This window comes from Leptinotarsa decemlineata, unplaced genomic scaffold (genome assembly GCF_025532065.1).
Source record: "Leptinotarsa decemlineata unplaced genomic scaffold, Ldec_3_MD MMD2_P_RNA_scaffold_2, whole genome shotgun sequence".
In the NCBI taxonomy this organism is placed as follows: domain Eukaryota; kingdom Metazoa; phylum Arthropoda; class Insecta; order Coleoptera; family Chrysomelidae; genus Leptinotarsa; species Leptinotarsa decemlineata.
Window position 1 is genome coordinate 28,499,869 of NW_027412529.1, and position 19,105 is coordinate 28,518,973.

The window sequence follows — 19,105 nt, forward strand, 5'->3', positions numbered from 1 at the left end:
AAAAAGAGTGAAAGGGCCACGAACAACCAAAAACCAACGACTAGTAAAATATCAACGGCCACCTTTTTCACTTATAATGAACCTTTGAAAATCACTCCTCTACGAGATGTTTTATCAAAAACACAAATTTTTGGAAAGGTTCTTGCTGAACTTCCACATGAGAAATCCTGATCATGGCAGGTCGATCGCCCTACCTTACCGACTTGAGGAGTGGGTGGGGAATCGTTCCCTTGAAGCCTACTTTGAAAAAGTTCAAATATTGGAACGCAGGTCCATTCGCCATGAGCAGACTCAAGCGAACCAATCACCTTTAGCATTGACGATGCTTGATTTCCGATACTTTCCAACATCAATGACATAAATTGAGAATCGACCTTGATGGAATACCCGAAAATTGGAAAAACAATAATTTAATAATATTACCACAAACAATCGATAAATATTTCCACAAATTGGAAAATATTAGTTTCTCGTTCGAAACAAGTGGGTGGAGGTTCTCTACTGGTCACTTAGCAGTTTACCAAAATAAGTCTGCAGAACAGACGTATCAACTTAGACCTAGGAAACTGGTCAATAGATGGCCCTAATAGGGAAATCTCGTCCAATTTATATCATTCAACAATTACTCTACTACATTTCTAATTCTGACAAATTATCTCGATAACGTTTCGAACAAGTGCTTTCTAACAAGACTTTCCTGGAAAAATTCCCACAATAAATAGAACTGAGACTTTTCACGCCCTCTATGAACAACGGGAGTTAACCTCTCGTGATCTGGACATGACAGCACGACTGAGATCCAATCTGGAACGGAATTCTACAGTCAACAAAGATGGATACCAAAGTAAACAATCAAAAAAGCGATGGAATCGGATCACAACTGGACAATCATCAGCTAACAGGTGAGTAACGTTCATAATGGTCTGCAACTAGAATGAAAAAATATTTCCTGAACACTTGTCTTTCAGCCCAAACGAACCTACATCATAACTTTTCATTTTTTTCAGACGGTACACTCTCGAGATGGAGAGAGAGCGAGCCCAAATGATTTTTGTCGGCTGATGGCTAAGCAGATTCGGAGATTAACTGACCGAAAGACCATATCCATCGATAATTTCAATAATTCAACCTCAAATCACCGTGCTTGTGATCTTCATCCAGTGCAGTGGAATATTGTCGTGACAGAATAATGAGGGATATCGTGTTATTATCAATTTGAATTACAGCATCTGCAATATATATTTGTTGTGAATAAAAAATATTATGATAGAGTTGATGATATTCTCCATATTATATGATGAATAAGTTAGGTGTCGATTTATCCCGTTACAAATGCCCCCTTTACTCGAAGAAAATTTAGCGAGGTAAATTTTCATCCGCGCTAGCGGAACCTCCTGACTTCAAATCTTTCACGTTCCATACGCCTTCAAAGTTTCCATCTTCATCCTGTAATTCATAGGTCCATGGCGAAACTCTTCTCTTCACGTAAAACGGTCCTACGTATTTTGGTGCTAACTTCGCCGTATGAAACTTAGCAGCATCAGAAAAAACACAATTTTTGCGCCATACAGGTTGATTTGGCCAGAACTGCTCGTGTCGTCTTCTAAGGTTGTACGTCGCGGCGCTATGTTTTGCCACCATGTCCAGTCTTTGTCTCACCTCAAAAAATAATTTCTTGAATCCTTCGGGCCGGGATAAACTTGCTTCCACATCATCTTCAATAAAGAGGTCTTTCTTCTCGAAGTCCTCACCACACAGAACGATAGAACGTCCGAAATTAATGAAGTATGGTGAGTAGTTGGTCGATTCGTGTCTTGCCGTCCTCAATGCACAACCTATCTTTGGCAAGCTGACATCCCATGTACGATGGTTAGTTGAGACAAACATGGCAAGCATCGACTTCAAAGTTCGATTCACCCTTTCCGTCAGATTGGCCTGCGGATGATAGTTCACGTTATATCTGATGTTCACTTTATATTCAGCTGCTAATTTTTGGAGCAGTTTTGATCGGTACTGTGGTCCGTTGTCGCATAATAATAGTCGAGGGGTACCATACACCAAAAATACTTCCTCTTCTATTTTCTTTGCCACCGCATCTGCCGTCGAAGTTCTCAGGGCAAATACTGTTACGGTTACAAAATTCGTAACTCCAAATATTTCTGGTTATAATCTCGAAATGCTATTTATTGTCTCTAGCATAACAGGACACACCAATCCTTTGTATTGGTCTAGTATGTGATTTCAACAAAGTCATTTTTGGAACGGTATTCGCGAAACGATACCATCTAGAAGTGTTGTTTGTAGAACGTACTTTTAATTGCAATATTATCAGCGGGCAGAACTGCGCTGTAGTCTCGAAATTAAGGTCCGGACTAACTCTTGTTAGAGTGATTTGTTATTTCATATGTGATGAAATACATATTCAATTAGTTGTTTCTTGATAGGAAATTGGTCGTAAGAAGAGGTTGTTTAGTATACTATAAATAGGAATCGAATCATAGGCTAAATGGCATGATTTGGAATTGTTTTAGAAAACAGGTTTTGTGATTGGTCGCTGATTACATTCCTGTAAAGTGTAAATATATTTATTTTTAGTCTTGTTGTTTTGGTAGGCACTGACGGAAAAACGTCAGGGTCAACGTTAGGGTAATATCACTAGAGAGTGTCAGTGTCCGTTAGTAGGTGCGGGATTTCACCCTTCGTGGAAATAATCCGTTCATTGTGTCTGGAAGTAGTCAATGGAAGCAGGATTGAGGAAGGTTGTTTGCATGCCTGATTCCGGTAACTAGTTCACGTGGCCATCTTCTACATAGAAAAAAAATCTCGACTCTGTCGAGGTAAGTAAATTCGGTTTCATGAATTTCACAATCATGAGAGTTTTCTCTTTTGTTTCACAGATTTTTGTTCTGGTTGTAAGAATCAACCTATTAATCAAAAGTAGATTTGAGGTTCATCTAAGGGCTGTCCCTTGAGTAGGTTAGTCAATCTTGAGATGCGGAATTCTTTCATCAACCGTATTATCCACTGTTTGCTGGTACTGGTATTCGTCTAGAAAAAGATTGTATTACTCACTCTGGGGAAGGAAAAACAGCAGAAGGCTGAAGTGAAGTCAGAGCAATGGCATGGTATCATCAGAATGCTAGGCTAAGTATTCATTGTCAAGGTAACCTCTTCGCAGTGTTGAATATGACTATTTGGAGTTTATTATGAGCGTAATTCACAATCAAAGTGTTGATATGAAGAAAGGGTTATAATATTAGTTTTTCCCAAGAGTAACTGTACGCTTTCAGCAATTGCTTTAAGTCCCTACTCAGTATAGTATAGACATTCATTTACAATTACGTAGATACCGAATAAGTATCTCAAAATTCAGACAAATAGATTGATAATCTAGTCAAGATTAATGTATATATGTATAGACACACAAATAGAGTAGTTTTCAAGTTTCAACCTATTTTTCAGAGATAAGTTCTGGGGTTATGTTTTGTGTACAGTATTAAAACGTTTAATTATTTTTTTTTTATGATAACAAGCCATCAAATTCTGACAGAGGTAGCAAATAGATTCCTGATCACCTGAGTCGCTTTGTTTTTGTTTTCCCTGTTTGATCTTTTTGCCGCACATACAATAGATCTTTGTTTTTCTAGCTAATAAGGTAATTTCCCTATTTATTTGGGTTTTGGGGGATACTTATTTCTTCCTCCCATATAGCCATCCCTAACCGGGGGAGGTAGGACACTCTGACATCTCCATACATGATAGATAGATTTGCTGAATTGATATTTCGATACAGGTATGTTCGTTCCTTGGGGAAGATTGAGTTAGCCGGAGAGTCTTCTACACTAACAGGTTTGACAACACCCGCAGGGACGTAGCATATTTTTGGCGCCCACACGTAACTGAACTCATAATTTCATCTTTTAATCAAAACTGAACTCGTTAATGTTAATTTAGGATTATTACCTCAAATTTAAATGGTACACAATTGAGACCATTTTGCAGAGTCTTGAAATATCATATCCGTTTTCCCAATAATAAGTAATGGCACTAGTTAAAATAATACCTGATAGGCTCAATAAAGAAGAGCTAGAGTATGAAATAAGTATTAGGGGTGCTAACCCTCAGGGTACTGTTAAAGAACTTATTGCTAAACTTCGACAGCTGATAGAATTAGAAAATGAAGGCCATAGTTTCAAATTAACATACAATTATGAAGCAAGAAATGAACTAGACATTTATGCAGTAAAAATTATTGAAATAAAACAAGCTTTAACTGAAAATGTTACGCATTCTCTGGTTAAAAAACTACGAGCTCGACTTGCTCATGTGTTAGGGAGAGTTGAAAATATTTCTTCAACTATTTCGGTTGAGATTGAAGAACGTTCAAAATTATTGTCATTAACACTGGAATGTTTGGATGAATTTGAGAAAAAACATATTAATTTCAAGGATGACTTAAAGAAGGAAGAAAATCCTGTAGATGTTATATTTCAAACTAGTCTAGTACAGGGTGGGAAACAAAATACTTCCACTCCTGTTTGGCTTTAATATATTACAGGTCTCTGAAAAGTAAGATTAATGATTGGAATACCTTATGTGATGTTTTTAGAGAAGAATTTTTACCTAGAGACTATAATGAAAAAATATGGGAACAAATAAAATCTAGAACACAGGGTGATAGGGAAAGTATTGCAATATATGTAGCATATATGGATAACTTATTTGGCAGGCTAACTGTAACTGTAGAGGAGATAATAAAATTGAAAATCATTAAAAAAAATATTTTACCTTTTTATCAGAATCAATTGGCTTTTGTTGATATACATTCTATTGAACATTTAATTCAGCTATGCCGTAGAATTGAGGATAACAGGAAAAATATGTTAGAATTTACTCCCCCCTCTTCAAGTAAACATACAGTAGAAATTGATTTATCTCATCAAGAAGAAAAAAGTGTTAAGAAGAAACTAGACTTTATGGAATTCACAAAATCAGTTTCATTTAAGAAAAACAAAAAGCCTATTCTCAAAAACCACGATAAGTTGTCAAGTGATACAGAGTGTGACACTACAGCTGAACGGGAAAGAAAACTAAGGAATAGCAGTAACGACAATATAAATAGTGGAAATTATAAAGATAGGGATAGTAGTGTTGATTCTAGGAACAGTGTAGGTAGCTCAGAGGGAGGAAATTACAGGAAAATAGGCAGACACGAAAGTCGTAGTAGAACATTAAATAAACACAAACATTGGGTCAATAGTGTAAATACGGGGTATGAAAAAACTGAGGACAGAGTTAGGAATCTTTCGGGTAATAGAGATAGTTATAGGGGTAATTTTAGAGACAGTTCTAATGATAGGAGAGATTCATTAGAAAATCGTAATTTTGGTTTTGTAAATAGAAATAGTATCGATAACAGAAATTATTCAGGTGATAGGTATAGGAATTTTTCGGGAAGTAGAAACTTTTCAGGAGATAGATATAGAAATAGTTCGGGAGAAAGGAATAGAGATTTTTCAAGGGATAGATATTTGAGTAGAAGGGATAGAGATTCGTATGGAGATAATTCGAATTCAGATCGGTATAGAGTAACTAACTATAATAATTATAGACCTAGAGGTGGATATCTACAAAGTAATTATCAAGATAACAGAAATAGGGATAATCAAAGGAAATTTTCTCATAATTCTGAACAACAACAAAACAGAAACTATAGTTTGGGTGGTAGATCTGGCAATCAAGAAATAATATGCTTTAGGTGTCAAGGTAAAAACCACATTGCTCGATATTGTACCCGTCGTACGGAAAACGAATAGAGAAACCGATTATAGACCTTGATTGTGTTTCAGATAAAAGTAATTCGGTCTCAAATAATGAAAACAATGACTATTATTCTAAAGCAGAACTTGAGTTGTTTAATAATTATAGTAAACCTGTATTGTCATATTTAATATCACAAGCAAATAATAATGAATGTCTTTATGTGACCGTATCAATTTATGGAATTAAAATGAATGGTTTATTGGATTCCGGTGCAAATAAAATATTCATTGGAGAAAAGGGATATAATATTTTATTAAATCTTGGATTAAAATTAATAAAGTCAAACAGCACTTGCATAGTTGCGAATGGAACTTCTGTGGAATGTATAGGCTTCATGAATATTCCCATTCAATTATTAGATAAAATTCATGTTTTTCAGTGTTATATAATGCCTCAGTTAAGACATACACTAGTTTTAGGCACAGTTTTTTGGGTAAAAATGGGTATAGTCCCAGATTTGAGAAAAGGGGAATGGTTTTTTGGGAAATGCTGATAATAGTCATGGACAATTAAATGCAATTGAAACTGCTGATGATTTGACTCTAGAACAAAAGAATGAAGCTAATTCAGTGATAGATGAATATTTTAATTCTATAAAGAAGGTTGTACCGATATAATAAAACACGAAATAAAAACTGATAGTGTTCCAATAAAATCAAGATACTATCCTGTCAGTCCTAAAATGCAAGAAAAAATAGACGAGGAAGTAACTCGCATGCTAGATTTGGGTGTTATAGAAAAAAGCGAAAGTCCATGGAATTCACCTATTTTAATGGTACCGAAAAGTGACGGATGCTATAGATTCTGTGTAGATTTTAGAAAATTAAATGCAGTCACAGAAAAATGGGCTTATCCTTTACCTTTAATCAGCTCAATTCTTGATAGGCTTGGTAACGCAAAATATCTTACAACTTAAGACATAAAATCAGCATACTGGCAAGTAAAGATGGCGGAAAATTGAAAGAAATACACAGCTTTTTCAATTCCAGGTCGTGGGCACTTTCATTTTAATCGCCTTGCGTTTGGTTTGACCAATGCGCCGTCCACATTTCAATTTTTGGTTGAAAAAATTTTTGGAACAGAATTAGAACCATATGTGTTCAAATATCTGGATGATCTTGTTATAGTAACTCCCGATTTTTCCACTCATATTCAAATCTTGAGAGAGGTTTTTCATAGACTCAAATTGGCAAATTTAACTCTTAATAAAGACAAATGCAATTTTTTCAGAAGTGAATTGAAATATGTAGGATATATTGTAAATAGGTCAGGGTTATCAGTGGACCCAGATAAAGTTAAAGCCGTGGTTGAAATGACACCACCACAAACACCTAAACAAGTACGTTCTTTCATAGGAATGGTATCTTATTATCGCCGTTTTATACCATATTTATCAGAGATAATAGTCCCTTTGACAAATCTTACTAAGAAAAAAGTTAAATTTAAATGGACACCAGAATGTCAGTTAGCTTTTGAAAAAGTGAAAAATACATTAGTAACTGCACCAATTTTATCTTGTCCTAATTTTAATGAACCTTTTGTTCTACATTGTGATGCAAGTTCATATGGCTTAGGTTCAGTTCTTACACAGGATTATGACGGTAAAATTCATGTAATTTGTTACTTATCCAGAACGTTAAATGAACACGAAATTAAATACTCTGTAACAGAAAAAGAATTACTATGTGTCATTTGGGCTATTGAGAAGCTCAGATGTTACCTAGAGTTATCAGAATTCACAGTAGTGACAGATCATAGTAGTTTGACATGGATTCATAATTTAATGAAGGTAAAAATTATTCAGCTAAACTAGATAAAAAATTTGCAGGTCCATACAAAATTAAAAAGAAATTAGGAATCAATACTTATGAATTAGTTAATGATCATGGAAAATCCTTGGGCAAATGGAGTGTAAAAGACTTGAAGGCTGATACAACTCAGGTGGACGAACAGACTGATCATAGGAAGAAGGAGCGTAGAAAAGAATAATCTTGTGTACACAATTGGATTGTTTTGGTAGCGGCTGGCTTATATTACTTTGGTTTTCATAAAATTTCTTCGAAATTTTCTTTTAAAGAAGGGGGTAGTGTTACGGTTACAAAATTCGTAACTCCAAATATTTCTGGTTATAATCTCGAAATGCTATTTATTGTCTCTAGCATAACAGGACACACCAATCCTTTGTATTGGTCTAGTATGTGATTTCAACAAAGTCATTTTTGGAACGGTATTCGCGAAACGATACCATCTAGAAGTGTTGTTTGTAGAACGTACCTTTAATTGCAATATTATCAGCTGGCAGAACTGCGCTGTAGTCTCGAAATTAAGGTCCGGACTAACTCTTGTTGGAGTGATTTGTTATTTCATATGTGATGAAATACATATTCAATTAGTTGTTTCTTGATAGGAAATTGGTCGTAAGAAGAGGTTGTTTAGTATACTATAAATAGGAATCGAATCATAGGCTAAATGGCATGATTTGGAATTGTTTTAGAAAACAGGTTTTGTGATTGGTCGCTGATTACATTCCTGTAAAGTGTAAATATATTTATTTTTAGTCTTGTTGTTTTGGTAGGCACTGACGGAAAAACGTCAGGGTAAAGGATCACTTTCGGAAGGTGGAATTTGAGGTTGCGGGTAGATTTCTTTGGGGAAGATATAGGTCGCCGGTGGAAAAAAAGTTTAACTGGTCCAACGTTAGGGTAATATCACTAGAGAGTGTCAGTGTCCGTTAGTAGGTGCGGGATTTCACCCTTCGTGGAAATAATCCGTTCATTGTGTCTGGAAGTAGTCAATGGAAGCAGGATTGAGGAAGGTTGTTTGCATGCCTGATTCCGGTAACTAGTTCACGCGGCCATCTTCTACATAGAAAAAAAAATCTCGACTCTGTCGAGGTAAGTAAATTCGGTTTTATGAATTTCACAATCATGAGAGTTTTCTCTTTTGTTTCACAGATTTTTGTTCTGGTTGCAAGAATCAACCTATTAATCAAAAGTAGATTTGAGGTTCATCTAAGGGCTGTCCCCTTGAGTAGGTTAGTCAATCTTGAGATGCGGAATTCTTTCATCAACCGTATTATCCACTGTTTGCTGGTACTGGTATTCGTCTAGAAAAAGATTGTATTACTCACCCTGGGAAAGGAAAAACAGCAGAAGGCTGAAGTGAAGTCAGAGCAATGGCATGGTATCATCAGAATGCTAGGCTAAGTATTCATTGTCAAGGTAACCTCTTCGCAGTGTTGAATATGACTATTTGGAGTTTATTATGAGCGTAATTCACAATCAAAGTGTTGATATGAAGAAAGGGTTATAGTATTAGTTTTTCCCAAGAGTAACTGTACGCTTTCAGCAATTGCTTTAAGTCCCTACTCAGTATAGTATAGACATTCATTTACAATTACGTAGATACCGAATAAGTATCTCAAAATTCAGACAAAAAGATTGATAATCTAGTCAAGATTAATGTATATATGTATAGACACACAAATAGTGTAGTTTTCAAGTTTCAACCTATTTTTCAGAGATAAGTTCTGGGGTTATGTTTTGTGTACAGTATTGAAACGTTTAATTTCTTTTTTTTTATGATAACAAGCCATCAAATTCTGACAGAGGTAGCAAATAGATTCCTGATCACCTGAGTCGCTTTGTTTTTGTTTTCCCTGTTTGATCTTTTTGCCGCACATACAATAGATCTTTGTTTTTCTAGCTAATAAGGTAATTTCCCTATTTATTTGGGTTTTGGGGGATACTTATTTCTTCCTCCCATATAGCCATCCCTAACCGGGGGAGGTAGGACACTCTGACATCTCCATACATGATAGATAGATTTGCTGAATTGATATTTCGATACAGGTATGTTCGTTCCTTGGGGAAGATTGAGTTAGCCGGAGAGTCTTCTACACTAACAGGTTTGACAACACCCGCAGGGACGTAGCAATACTAGAGAATACTTGCTGAAGTAGTCAGTCACTACCAGTATGAACGTATTGCCTTTAAGAGATCGGAGAAGTGGGCCCATTAAATCAGTCGAGATCATTTCCCATGGTCGTGATACTCTCGGTTGAGCCGTCATTAGACCATTGGGGCCTCGAAGATCTGGTTTATGAGCAGCACAAACGGAACAATTTCTCACAAATCTAGACACATCATATCGTAGTTTGGGCCAGTAGAGCCTGTTCGCAATGCGATGATACGTTTTGAAAATACCCATATGACCAGACGTAGGTACATTATGTGCCTTCACCAAGATATCTTGTCTCTTCTCCTTTGGAATAATCAATTTCCACGAGTCACATGAATCATCCAGCTCGGGAATACTCGGTTTCACATATTCATAAAGCTTACCTTGGTAAACCCTCCATTGGGAAAATTTAATGGGACGACTGATCACCTTTTCCTCGAGCCTAAGATACCATTTATCTTGGGTATCCTCCGGTGCAATTTTTACCGATTCTATTACTGGAACCGCGCGAAACAGAGCGTCTGGGACGAAATTATTCTTTCCTTTGCGGTGCACTATTTACAAAATCGTACTGTTGCAGACGTACTGCCCATCTTGCGAGTCTGCTAGTAAGATCCTTCAAGTTCTGAAACCACACAAAAGAGTAGTGATCTGTGTAAACGGTAAATGGAACGCCATCCAAGTATAGCCTCAATTTATCTATCGCCCAAAGAACTGCCAGACATTCTCTCTCGGTTGTACTGACCTTGAGTGAGTACAGCTCCAATACCAAAGCCAGAAGCGTCAGTGTGCAGGTAAAATGGCAAATTATAATCTGGGCAACTGAGTACAGGTGCTGCGATGAGACATTCTTTGATTCTTCTGAATTTTTCTTCACAAAGAGGTGTCCATTCAAATTTTCGGCCTTTCTTCATCAAAGCAGTTATTGGTGAAATCAGGGAAGCTAATTCAGGAATGAACTCACGGTACCACGAAAATGTTCCTACCAACCGTCGTACGTCCTTTACCGTGGTGGGTGTGGGAATTTGAAGCATAGACTTCACTTTATCCGGGACAACGTGTAGTCCGTTTCTGTCGACATCATGCCCCAAATATTTCATCTCCGGTCGACAGATATGACACTTTTTGAAGCTTACCGTCGAGTTTGTTTCTCGTAACCGGCGAAAAAGCTCCTCTAAAATGAAAAGATGTTTTTCGAACGTTTGGGTCACAACTACGATGTCGTCTAAATAGACAAACACGTGGGGTTCCAGTTCGGGTCCTAATACACGATCTATCAGTCGCTGCCAAGTAGCTGGACTATTGTGTAGCCCGAATGGCATTCTTTTGAATTGGTAGAGTCCACATCCCGGGACAGTGAAGGCGGTATACGGCCTAGAAGACTCCGCTACCGGTACTTGCCAATAGGCAGATTTTATGTCCAAAGAAGACAGGTAATATGCATCACGTAGCTTATCCAGAGTATGTGAAATGTATGGAAGAGGATATCCGTCCCGTTCAGTTACCGCATTCAACTTCCGGTCATCAACACAAAAGCGATAACTGCCATCCTTCTTCTTGACCAGCAAAATAGGCGAAGACCAAGCACTACTGGATCTCTCAATAATATCATCCTTCAACATCGTGTCCAGTTCCTCATCTATCTGCCTCTGTATCACGGGTGACACTGGATAATACCTTCGCTTGATAGGTGGTGAATTTGTTACTATCACGTGCTCCGACATAGACGTACGTCCCAATCGGTTTTCCATTGCAGTCCTGTTCCAGTCTACCAATGCCTTCAATTGCAATTCCTCCCTTTCAGTCAAAATTGTCTGACCCCACAAATGATCTACAGGATTCAGGTGGAATTCTTCTTTGGAGAAGTACCACTCATTGTGCCTCATGTCTGGAACTATTCCCATGGTTCTCCAGAAATAAGTACCAAGAATAAGATTTTGGTTTACACTTGGCACTACAAGAACATCAACTAGTTTTACCCTTCCTCGGACATAAAAAGGTACCTGACAAACCCCAATACTCTCGCAAGATTGTCCGTTTGCGACGGTACATCGAACTCTCTTTGATGTATACAAATCAATTCCCAACTTCCTCACAATCTCCCATCCGTTACTTCCAAAAATGATAGCAGACGCTCCCGAATCCAAAAGTCCTAGAATCTGGTAACCCATCACTTCCACCTTGAGATATGGGCGCTCATCCGGATCAGCATGTTCTAAAATATAATTTAAAATTGGTCCAAACGATGTTGTCGAGTAAGTTTCTGGGTCATTATCACCTCGACGAATTAAGGATGACCTTAAGCGTTTCCCTTCTTTGAACAACTTGGGCAAGTATTCCTGGTGAAACCTTTTTTTTTACAGTCAAAACACTGCAACCTTCGTGGCAAAGCGCACCCGATGGCTTTGTGGCCTGGAGTTCTACAACGGTAGCATACTATCTGTCTTGATTGATTCGCAGGACTCGTCGTTTGTGCCGAAGCCACTTCCAACTCACTTACATTCTTTTCCGCTTCCACAAATGCGAGATCCCTTTCCAAAATTGTTGACTTCCTAGAAGACGGTTCCACATAACTATTAATCATATCCCTTCTTGATTCCATCTGTCGACAAATAGTCCTCAACTCTGACAAGTCTTTCGGTAATGGTTCTCTCAGCCTATCCTGATAAAAAGGATGTAAATTTCGAATGATAATATTCAGCTTGGCTTCTTCAGTAATTGAACAACCTAATTCACTCCAATTATTCACTCGAGAACGACAGTCTTTATAAAATTGGTAGGCTCTATTTGCAAAAAGGTCCATACCGGAATCGAAGAGAACGGCTTCAGGAACGTTTCTTGCTAAACGTAACTCATCCACAATTTCAAAGAAAGCAGAAATCGAAATCCCCTTGCCATCTCCCGTAAATTTCTGAAGATTCCATTTATGTGGCGGTATCATCTTACTTACCGTATTCAGAATGGGATCCGGATCTATGGAAGTAGAAGACCTAGCAGCTGTGTTGACGTTCGCATTGAAAGATAGCATCTCAAGTCTTGTCTGAAGCTGATTGAGGGCAGCCGGAGCATGCGCAGCCGTAGTTAGGTGAGGATCCACTCTATCTAATTTCTCATTGAAATCACTTAACAAGGTTAGGGCAGTTGCCACTAATTCAGCCTTACAGTTTATTTTCACAGAATCTTCCCCAGGATCCATTCTTTCTATTCTTCCCAGAACATGTGCCAATTTTGCTTGCAATTTCATCGCTTCGCTAGAAGATCTTAGTCCACTCAATGTACCTAGTAGTAGTCCAATTTCATCGAACTTTCCCTTGATAGCATCTCAAGTCTTGTCTGAAGCTGATTGAGGGCAGCCGGAGCATGCGCAGCCGTAGTTAGGTGAGGATCCACTCTATCTAATTTCTCATTGAAATCACTTAACAAGGTTAGGGCAGTTGCCACTAATTCAGCCTTACAGTTTATTTTCACAGAATCTTCCCCAGGATCCATTCTTTCTATTCTTCCCAGAACATGTGCCAATTTTGCTTGCAATTTCATCGCTTCGCCAGAAGATCTTAGTCCACTCAATGTACCTAGTAGTAGTCCAATTTCATCGAACTTTCCCTTGACTGCCAGTTCATCTTCCCCGAAAGAATATGGTTGTGCAGGATATGACAGGCTGTCCCCACTTTCTTCTATCATCGAAGAAAATATATCCGAAAATACACTATAGATCACAAAGTTTATATTTGACTACGTATTAACTACCACTTGAACTATTATTGATTACCTGATACTACCTATACTAGTATATCCTCAACAAAATCTGAAATAAAAACAATAACAACTTTTCCCTCAAATATACATCATATATCCTATTCGTATACTAGCTTTTTTTTCCAAGACGGCCCCACGTTAGGCGCCAAAAATGTAACCGCTTCACTGCCCACAATTGGTGGGCTGTCACGATGACAGTTAGGGCATACCGATTCACTACAGAGGAGAAGGAGTGAGTTCGTCGAAGTAATTTTTTTTCTCGGCGCCAGGTAAATTGTGATGCCAAAGTATCCACAGTTACGCTCTAATCATTTCCTCAATTTACCAAAAGAAATGAAATGAAACTGCCAAGCCACAATCCAATAAGTCCTATATTGATTATCGATACCAACAATCATTCAAACAATGTAACCTGAATTTCTAATCAATAAGAGGAAAAAAAATATATATAATTGAATGGAGTTATATAGTAATTGAGTATTACTCTAATAGAATATCAAAGTTATTGAGGGAAAAATCAATGCTAAGGGTTATTTATGTACAGGACAGCTGAACGTTATTGTAACAATTATTATTTTCACAGTTTCAACCGTGAGATAACAAAAAAAAAATAATTTAAACCTTACTGAAAGCACCTTCAGCTACGTTTATGACAGAAACTGTGTTTATTAAAAAAAAAGTAAGCAAAAAGCAGAAAGTGAAGTCGCAGGTACGTAACCTCAAAATTCTATAAGATATCCGAAGTCATATGCTATGGGCCCAGAGCGCAGACGCAATATTAAAGAAACCAAACGAGTGAAATATCGACCTAATTTCCGCTGTACATATTCAAAAGTAAGTTACACTTGAGGGAAATAATAAAAAAAAAAATATTCAATCCTTTTCAGGTACTTGCGTATATTTCAAGCGTCAGAGTCCCAGCATCAGAGTCCAAGCAGTATCCAAGTAAAAAAATAAAAGTGTCTTTCAGTTCTCGGAGTTCAGGTAGTAGCCCAGTAAAAATAAAATATATCTTCCAGGTCTCAGAGTCCAGGCAGAATCCCCGTAAAAATTAAAAAGTATCTTCCAGGTCTCAGAGTCCAGGTAGTAAAAATTAAAACCCTTGGGAAAAGAAAAATCACATTTGAACTAATTTGACGCTGATATTCACTTTTTGAAATATAATAACTTTTTCCCTGAATTATGTGACAGAAAAAGTATGGTTGAAGTTGATGATCTTAATTCTCGAGAAAAAATTATATGTTTCATCACTTTCCCTGTGTATCTATGCGACAAAGTGCAAGCTGCGTTTTCATTTAATTAAAATCAATAAATCGAATTTTGGAAAATAATTGATTATTTTCAAAACTTGGCAACAATGTCAGAAAACGAGTTAGAAACACCACTGGTGTTTTTTAAATAATTTCAATAATTGTCAGCAATAGAAAATAATGTTTTCCTGCATCCATAAAAATAAATGAAAGTTTTGATGATCGATCGCAACTGTTGATTTCCATTTTATTATGCTTCAAGAAAAGATACTACAATAACTTCCATTAACGGTGTTCGATCACCATCAGGATTCATCACGTTCGATCGAACATTACTTCTAATAAAAGGACAATAACGTTGACAACAGCCCCTTTAGGGTAGCTGTTATGATGTGACACGAGAAAAACGAAATATGGACAATACAATATACACAAGTGAAATTAAACAAGAAGACATACCGTCGAGCTCAGAAGGGTTTTCCACTAACACGATCAAAATTGTTCCGGTGAGACGAGTCTCTTCCGGGTTCCACAAAAAAAATTGTAATCTACGAATGGTATAATCGGGTCAAGACTTCCAATGGCTCCAGAAATAATAGGAACTATACTGACCATAAATTCTTCTGGAATGATGAAAAAAAAATGAGTAGACTTTTTTCTAGAGGCGAAAATGGATCAGAAAAATTTACCCAAAATGGCGTGTTTCTACTCACGTGAAGTTCACTAATCCTAAAAAGAGTGAAAGGGCCACGAACAACCAAAAACCTACGACTAGTCAAATATCAACGGCCACCTTTTTCACTTATAATGAACCTTTGAAAATTACTCCTCTACGAGATGTTTTATTGAAAACACAAATTTTTGGAAAGGTTCTTGCTGAACTTCCACATGAGAAATCCTGATCATGGCAGGTCGATCGCCCTACCTTACCGACTTGAGGAGTGGGTGGGGAATCGTTCCCTTGAAGCCTACTTCGAAAAAGTTCAAATATTGGAACGCAGGTCCATTCGCCATAAGCAGACTCAAGCGAACCAATCACCTTTAGTATTGACGATGCTTGATTTCCGATACTTTCCAACATCAATGATATAAATTGAGAATCGACCTTGACGGAGTACCCGAAAATTGGAAAAACAATAATTTAATAATATTACCACAAACAATCGATAAATATTTCCACAAATTGGAAAATATTAGTTTCTCGTTCGAAACAAGTGGGTGGAGTTTCTCTACTGGTCACTTAGCAGTTTACCAAAATAAGTCTGCAGAACAGACGTATCAACTTAGACCTAGGAAACTGGTCAATATATGGCCCTAATAGAGAGATTTTGTCCAATTTATATCATTCAACAATTACTCAACTACATTTCTAATTCTGACAAATTATCTCGATGACGTTTCGAACAAGTGCTTCCTAACAAGACTTTCTTGGAAAAATTCACACAATAAATAAAACTGAGACTTTTCACGCCCTCTATCAACAACGGGAGTTACCCTCTCGTGATCTGAACATGACAGCTAATTGAAGATCACGACTGAGATCCAATTTGGAACGGAATTCTATTCTCAGTCAACAGTCAATAAAGATGGAGACGGAAGTAAACAATCGAAAAAGCGATGGAATCGGATCACAACTGGACAATCATCAGCTAACAGGTGAGTAACGTTCATAATGGTCTGCAACTAGAATGAAAAAATATTTCCTGAACACTTGTCTTCCAGCCCAAACGAACCTACATCATAACTTTTCAGTTTTTTCAGACGGTCCACTCTCGAGATGGAGAGAGAGCGAGCCCAAATGATTTTTGTCGGCTGATGGCTAAGCAGATTCGGAGATTAATTGACCGAAAGACCATATCCATCGATAATTTCATTAATTCAACCTCAAATCACCGTGCTTGTGACCTTCATCCAGTGCAGTGGAATATTGTCGTGACAGAATAATGAGGGATATCGTGTTATTACCAATTTGAATTACAGCTTCTGCAATGTATATTTGTTGTGAATAAAAAATATTATGATAGAGTTGATGATATTCTCCATATTATATGATAAATAATTTAGGTGTCGATTTATCCCGTTACAACAATATGATAATTCGAAAAAACCAGTCAATTTTGTTGTTAATGAGAACACCTTTAAGGACTACTTGTAGCTCTCGTGGTTCAACACAATGCCAAGAAGTCATCCACTGTCGACATCAAAATAGAGTTCGAGACGCGCAATTAAGTTTCCAGCACACACCAAGGTATAAGCACTGATAATATCGACATGTGAATGATTGATATTGATGAATGAAACAATCAATAAAAGGTGTCCCACCTGAATATCAAAATTGTCTCAAGGTCTGTGATTGCTAGAATGTCATATACAGTTGTCGTTAATAGAAATTAACGAAAGCAGCCAATTTTCTAGCTGCTAGTGACAGCTGCTCAAATTTCAATAACACAACAGAGGTGTACTTTCGATGGGTAGTGACCCATTCGACCTATACAAGCTGAATACGTGACCGCCGGACTTCGAGTATAAATGAGAAAGGTATGTATAACTCAGGTTTATGTAACGGTACGAGTGGTAGTGGGGTGTAACTTCAAAATTGTGTTGGTAGGAGGTGATGTTGACTTTTATTTTAGTAGAAGGAATGGGGCTGCTTCTACCCTACTGTCCATCATGATACGTTGTTCGAAGTCAATATTCAAGTTCGAACTTCAAAAGGTGACAAAGTGATGATCATTGATATCGAACTTCGCACCGCACATTGCAGGTCATGTTCAAGACTGTGTGAGGTGCGACTCAAGATCATGTGAAGTCATGAGTGATGATGGGTGTGATGAGAACTTTTTCAAACCAATTATGTCTTGCATCGCTTCACAATATCCCTTCTATTAATTTTTCAGCTTCGAATGTTCATGTTTTCAACTCTCAGCAGCGTCTAATCACGCTCACACATCCTTGCATTCGACGTAATTGAGTTGTGGACAAATATATTCCATCATTATAACATCATATTGGTGTTGAAATGACTTTTATGGGGTCGTCTGGTGCCACATTCTATACTCAAATGAGACTTTCATCGACCTTGTTTTGGGTATTTGTTGCCTTCCACAATCTGAAAAATTGTAGAAAGAAGTGTAGCAAACTATTCAGTTTACCCCAATAAGTTACTGCATAAAATCAAAGTATTTTTCACAAAGAAAAATATTTATTAGTAACTTGTCATATTTAACAATTTTGCCTATCAAAAAAAATGCTAAGAAATGATATAATACTTATTTTTACGTTTCGGATGCCAAAATCTGCGAACGTCTTCAGAAATGGACAAACATTTTTCAAAGATATTTGCCGTTATTACTTTTTGATTATTTATTTCTTGACTTCTTCGACAGATGTCAAAGGAGTTTTGAAAAATACTTTGATTTTACGCAGTAACTTATCGGGGTAAACTAAAAAGTTTGCCCTTCTATACTTGTATAAAGTTCTCTATTATAATTTTTATATGTTTTCAGATTGTGGAATGTGACAAATACTTAAAAATAGATAATCGACCATGAGTACAGAGCATTTATATACACGAGTATAAACAGCTATGAAGCATGAGTGCCTCGAATCGAGTACATAGTCATTTTATTGATCAACCCGCAAATAAAAAAATATCAACACCCACACCTGATTCAAATTTTTTTGTTTATTCAGATCTTTCAATATTTTTCCTCCACGATTGTTTGAAGGATATTTGATTATTTTTTTTTGCATAACTCGCAAATTTTGACAACACTTTCAGAGGGATGAATTAATTCGCCTTTATCCTTAACTCGTATTGAAGCATAAATGGAGTTGGTGTTATCAAAAGATGAGATATCAATCCACTGATGACACTGTGGAAGTTTCAAAAGACTTTTTACTACGGATACCGCTATATAAATAATAACTTGCTTGCCAACTTCAAACTAATTGGCGAGTACGCTCCATAATATTTTGTAACTTTTCATGGCTTCGAACATAAGTATATATTTCATCAACTTATCTATGAAATGTCGTACGTAAAAAAGCGTTATGTTTGCGGAAGTTTCAAAAAACGGAACCCTGAACCATTTTGGCTCAGAATATTGAACATGTAATGCCTTTTCAAAAGAAGTGAACTGTACGAATATTGAATCAAGACTAATACGCTTTGATTTATCTTACCATATATACATCTGAAACAAAACCAATTTTTCAGGAGCGTACAGCTTGTCAAATCTAGGAAGAGACTTGGTGATTATCTCTCTTTCTCTCGTTCTCAGAGTCTTCTAACGAACGCACATCTAGTGGGCGAG

The 19,105-nt window shown here is 37.0% G+C and overlaps 2 protein-coding genes across 3 annotated transcripts in view; one reads left to right on the forward strand and one right to left on the reverse strand.

The window, feature by feature from the left end:
- Positions 1 to 19,105, reverse strand: part of Oct-TyrR (Octopamine-Tyramine receptor) — a 1,115,181-nt gene that overhangs the window by 1,039,835 nt on the left and 56,241 nt on the right. The gene's annotated exons all lie outside the window — the stretch shown is intronic.
- LOC141487446 (uncharacterized) lies at positions 4,710 to 16,814 on the forward strand. 2 transcript variants are annotated; one of them, XM_074186527.1, is made up of 4 exons: positions 4,710 to 8,717; positions 8,778 to 14,558; positions 14,609 to 16,445; positions 16,551 to 16,814. In XM_074186527.1, the coding sequence occupies exon 1, from the start codon at positions 4,710 to 4,712 to the stop codon at positions 5,814 to 5,816; it is 1,107 nt and encodes a 368-aa protein (XP_074042628.1). In that variant the 3' UTR covers positions 5,817 to 8,717; positions 8,778 to 14,558; positions 14,609 to 16,445; positions 16,551 to 16,814. The 2 variants fall into 2 exon arrangements, with proteins under 2 accessions (XP_074042628.1, XP_074042627.1); XM_074186526.1 differs by having other exon boundaries at positions 4,710 to 14,558.